The 6,109-nt window shown below is 35.8% G+C and overlaps 1 protein-coding gene across 1 annotated transcript in view; it reads right to left on the reverse strand.

Annotated features, from left to right (window-relative positions):
* Positions 1 to 6,109, reverse strand: part of LOC110019839 (lipid droplet-associated hydrolase) — a 63,590-nt gene that overhangs the window by 47,215 nt on the left and 10,266 nt on the right. Inside the window, exon 6 of the mRNA XM_020717690.1 lies at positions 3,197 to 3,247. Coding sequence (XP_020573349.1) covers positions 3,197 to 3,247 — 51 coding nt within the window. The remainder of the gene's footprint in view (positions 1 to 3,196; positions 3,248 to 6,109) is intronic.

Raw genomic sequence — 6,109 nt, forward strand, 5'->3', positions numbered from 1 at the left:
AACCCTCCATTCCTTACTCCAGCATTGATCATGTCATAGTTGGCAATGGGCAAGCTGTCCCCATTCAACACAAAGGCAACGACACCATCCCTAGCCCCAATCTTAAGATTAAACTATTACAAATTCAACATACACCTTTACTCTCTCACAACTTACTCTCCAATCATAAACTCACTAAAGATAACAATCTTATTGTTTCATTAGATTTCTCTGAATAACAATCTTATTGTTTCATTAGATTTCTCTGAATTTTTCATTTCTGATTCACAAACTCAACAGTCAATTCTTCAGAGACCCAGCCCTAACGTTCTCTACTCCATTCCCTACTCAACACATCAACCACAAGTCTTCGCTACCTCCCTCTCCAAGTCACAATGATCGGATCTCTGGTATGGAAGGTTGGGACATACCCATTCTGACATTATCTCTGCTATCTCCCAACAACATTCTCTATATATACCATCTACTAATAAGTTTTGTAGCACTTGCAGTATTACTAAAATTCACAAACCATTTGTATCATCAATAGGACACAAATACAAATTTCTTGAGCTCATTCATAGTGAAGTATGGGGTCCATCCCCAATTCCATCTTACAATGGCTATATATACTATGCTACATTTGTTGATGACTTCTCTACATTTTGTTGGGTGTTTCTTATGCATACTAAATCTCAAACTACTCAAATCACCCGAACCTTTATTAGCCTGCTTCAAAACTAATTCAACGACAAATATAAGATCCTAGGTTCCGATGGTGGACGAGAATATAATAACCATGAACTCAACCAATTTCTACTAATCAAGGTATTCTACATCAATACACATGCCCCTATATCCCCGATTAAAATGGAGTGACTGAACGGAAACACTACCATCTTATGGACACCACAAGAGCCTTACTGCATAAAGCTCGTGCGCCATATAATTTCTAGAACGATGGACTTCTCACAGCTGTTCACCTTATAAATCGAATGCCCACTAGAACTACTCGTCACATTTCCCCTTACGAACACCTTCATAAATCCCCGCCACAATATGATCACCTCCGCATTTTCGGCTGTGCATGCTATTCATGGAGAAAAACCTCAAACAACAAACAAACTTGAACCCCAATTCAATGCAATGCATATTCTTGGGTTACTTTCTACATCATAAGGGCTACAATTATTACAATCCCACTACTAAGAAATTCATAATCTCCCAACACATTCTGTTTGATGAAAACACCTTCCCCGTCACCAAACAGCCCCTATGAAAAAATCACACCAACCTACCAACTCTACCATTAATCCTCCATTCTTTTTCCAACCTACATCATCCCTTCAGCCCATATCACCCAAGCAAATTCCTTCCAACTCTACTACAGCTTCTCAAGAAACCGAACCTTGTAACCTCCCTGTCTCACCTCAACCACAACAACAAACCTCCACAATCAATCCTCCACATCCTATGATAACCAGATCCAAAACCTGGCTCTGATACCATTAAAGAGGAATGAATCCTCTTGGAACAGATTTACACAGAAAGCTTTCAGTAGAATATCAGAGAAGAAGGTAAACTGTAAAATGCTTTTCTTACTTTAGTTTTACCTACAGATGACAATATATATCAATATGCAGAAAGTTCTAGAAAGACTGAAAAGGATAAGGTTAGTTATGTTATATGCATATATTCCCTTGGGGACCACCATTATTAAATGATTTTTGATAGTGGTGGTTGATTCTTTCTAATACTCTTCATTCTCTTTTATTCTGGACCCCTAACCTACCTACGGCATCGCTTTCATATAGGAGAACAGAAGGCAGAAAAGTTTTCATATAAAATCATGGATTTAAACTTGCATTAATTATGAAAAGTGATACTAACATGCCCCCTAATCAACCTACTTCATCCCATCATTTAGAATAACACCAATTACAGAAGCTAATAAAGTTTTCATATGAACCCATGTAGTTAAAACTTGCATTAGCAACGAAAAGATGGCATTAAGATGAAACAATTGGGGCAAGTTAGCAATTGAGTTGCTAAGAACATGGTTTTCAGCAAAGCAACCTTCTTAAAAACTTTTTGAACACCCCTTAGCATAAAATTTTCTTTAGAGCTTTTAAGCTCTTATCAACCTCCTCTGATACCTCTAGATTTCATGGATTCCTTTCAAGCAGGGAATTCCCTGAGGACTTATGGTTCAACTTTCATCATACATTAAGATCTACGTGTAAGATATGATGGATGAAGACAAAACTGCCAAAGGAATACAAAAAAAATTAGGGAAATTTACATAAATACCATACAATTCTTAAGTATTTACACATCTAACACCCAAACTTTGATATTTATGCTTAAAGCGCATTGGTGTCATAAAATTATGCATAAAAATGTGTATTTCACTTTTAAAAAGGTATCATGTCACATATTTGAGTGGTATGTATGAAAATGTAAATGTTCAGATGCTAGATATATAAATACATAAGATTTGTGTGGTAAGTATGCAAATGCCCCAAACTTTTATCCTCCCAGCAAAACTGAAAGAGTCAAATGGGCACTTAAATTTCTGGAATTACTTCAAAAAGAATTGATAAACACTAGGGAACTAACTTTCCAGAAGAATACACGTATATAACAACTAAGACACCTATATGTAAAAGGGACAGCGTTAGTTAACTTACATACAACTCATATGTGATTGTGCCTACAGAAACAATGCTACAAGAAAGTCAAGTGCTTCACAAATGAGGCAATCACTTAAGGTCATGAACAGAACAAATTGCATCAATATTGCTCTGATGCTACGATTATGGCTGCCTAGAAATCCTGATAAAATATACGGGCATTTACATATATAACACCCAATTATAATGTATTTACATAGACAATACCTAAATTTTACTTTTTACATTTATACCGCCCTAATCTTTCACATCACATAAAAAATACTACTATTTTAACTTTTAAAATGTAAAATACACAATTTTATACATAGGCAAGGTGGCATAAATGTAAAAATTGAAGTGTGGGTGTTAGATATGTAAATGCATAGGAATTCAGTGGTATATTCTTCCTAAAATATAACTATAGCGAAGGGTGAGGTGCATAATTTGAAATAATAAAAGAAGACAAAGCGAAGAGACTATTTGCATTTATAAAAATAATTGCTGAAGTGTTTACATCTGCCAGACAAAAAAAAAAGGAAAACCTTGTGATTTATTTGCTCTTGAAATGAGAACAATCTTCCATATGCCATATCCTGGGAGAAAGAAAGTACCATATTTATCATTTCATTTCATAAATGAGGAATATTATTCAATAAGAAATCATATGATGAAAAAAATATCCAACATTAAATCTTTGTAGGATAAAGAAAAAAGATCTACCGTGGATTATACGAAAAATACTGCATCAGTAATTTTATTGGCTAAATTTAAGAGGAATAAAAGAAGAAAAACTATGTTAACCGTATCATTCCAATATTGAGACAGCTTATAATGTACATGTGCAAGGACTCTCTTACTGTTCATTTTACAAGGAAATAAATTAGACCGGTAGCTCCTCCACCAAATTAATAAGCTCGGTGCCTAAGCTGTTTCCATGTTCCCATAGCCAAATGACATCATATGATTAGTTCCAAAAGCCAAAATGGGAAAAAAAAAAAGAATTTTTTTGAGCATGCATAGCAACGAGAAAACAAGTGGACGGCAAGTAAGCTCCTGTTAAGTCTCATTTTCAGTGATTTCTCCACTTTTTCTTTCCTCCACTTCTCAATTTCTCCGCTCTATGCTTCTCAGTGTTTAATCTTCATACACACTGTCTCTTACTTCCTGCTATCTTATCTCTCTACCTCTACTTGGTCTCACAATCTCATGATTGTTCTTTTTTTTTTCAATTTTAGTGGATTATTTCATCACATAATTCATTATATGTTGTTTTTTTCCTTCTAAATAGCAGAAAATTATCATTATTGAGCATATTAGTATATTTACTAAATCAATTATCTAATATGATTTATGTTTGGTTAACTAAATGATTTTTAAGTAATTAATGTTCTAGTTAGTTAAAATAACCATTCGTTTTATACTTTGAATAATGAAGCAAAATAAAAGTTTGCGTAAATCGTATTGCACGTAGCAACTTGAAAACATTTTTTAAATTTAATTACATTATTTTAGTTTATTAAATTTCAATAAATTATTATTTCAAGTCGATTATGAGTTGAAACAAACAAACGAATTCGAATCGAGCCGGACATGAACATGTTATTCATGGGCCATTTCAAACACGAGCTTATTTCGAACCAAATAAAATTTGAACGGGCCGAACACGAATAAATAGTGGGCTCACTGAAACTCGGCTCGTTTACACCCCCGGCCGCAATAGACTAATACAATGCATTGACTTGTGTAATGTATACTGAGACCAAATAATGTCAATAAAGTTTGCCAAGTTATTAGGATTGCATTTGCATAAAGACTTTAAAGACATTTATGATGAAGATTTGTTAACCAGCCTTCAGGTTGCCCTACCTTTAAAGTTAAGTCGCGTCATGTTGTTGGCTACTCCCTTTTTAAAGTCATAATCCCAAGCTTTGGGCTTCCCTCATCGTCATGGTTATGTCTTATTATTGGACCTTTAATAGAAAGTAAGCAATATAACTTTTGACCAACCCGACAGCATCGACATAATAAAGCCAATAAACAAATTCTTCAAGCTAAAGCTCCCATGCTTTTGCAGGCTAATCTACCGACCCTAGGTCAGTCTCTTGCTAATAAGCCAAAACTAATATAACATTCAAAAATTTTCATGCCACAAACCCTGATTTTTTTCAAAATCTATGAGCGTTCTGTCAATATCTAAGTTCCATTTTTTAAAATCATCCAATTGACAGGATTATCTGTTTAGATCATAAGTTCTCAACTTTGAGAAATATTACATCATAAATTCCCAATTTTGGGCTAGCTTATCGCGTAGGTTAATATTTTTGAACTTGCTTATGTAGTAATTTCTCATGTTCAAATCGATCTACTGGGGGAATGCATGAGAATCACCGAGCAAAACTCCACTCAGCTCCATGTTGCAATCTCCTCTACAAAGTTTGTTGGAATTATGATATGCTTTGGACTCAAAATCAGCAAGCAACAACAGCAAAACAATGATAGATAGGTGGAAACAAGTCAAATAAGAGCTGCTCTTACGAAAAAGAAATGCAAATAAGCGAGATACAACGGTGGTCGACTTTTCGAGAGGTAGATCGGCTCTCTCACAACCATAGACGTCGCTAGGAACACCACCAAAAGGAAAAAACACAGCAACCATGTTGACCTCATTTTTGAGGTCATTTCCTTTTCTAGGGTCTTAGAATCTAGCTCTAGGAGCTCCTATTGACCATCTTAGAAAACTACAATTGAGACTCACCCTCTTTAGAAATTTCAGCCACTTCCTATTTTTCTTTGATGTATAACATTTATGGCACAAGACCATCGTGTTATGAACGAGCGGTTATGGGTTATTTTGTGAAAACTCAAGGGAAAAGTTTCTAATAGGACTCCAAGCCTTAGAAAAACATCTCACTACTTTTTCGTCACATACACACACCAAATGCACAAAATTCACAAAATTGCACGAAATCGGACTTCAATTAAGCCCAGAGGAAGGATGAAAATGTAAACTTCTCCAGATGACCTCCGACGACAAATTGGACTACGCCAACGTGTCCGAGACACCAATTTTGATAGGAAGAAACACCCATATTGTCATATTTTCGGCACGAGGAAATTGGCACATAAATCGATGAATTTGTCAAAACGACTTCCGACGACAAAACAGACAGCGCCGGTGCGTCCGGAATGTCGAAATTACCTAGGGAGGACACCAATTTTTGTTAGGGCGCCGCACATGGATAAATCATATGAAATTCGATATATATATATATATATATAATTCTGTTTTATGTTTTTTTTCTCTCCTTTTAAAACCTAAATCCCTAAATCCTCCCTTCACGTCCGCAAAACCGACGGCCCGAGCCCTCCTTCGCGTTCGCGAGGCCGGCCCGAGTCTCCTTCGTCTCCGACCGCGAACCCTAGCCGAGCCGACAGGGACGATCCCCAAGAATCGG

Source organism: Phalaenopsis equestris, unplaced genomic scaffold (genome assembly GCF_001263595.1).
Source record: "Phalaenopsis equestris unplaced genomic scaffold, ASM126359v1 Scaffold000084, whole genome shotgun sequence".
Taxonomy (NCBI): domain Eukaryota; kingdom Viridiplantae; phylum Streptophyta; class Magnoliopsida; order Asparagales; family Orchidaceae; genus Phalaenopsis; species Phalaenopsis equestris.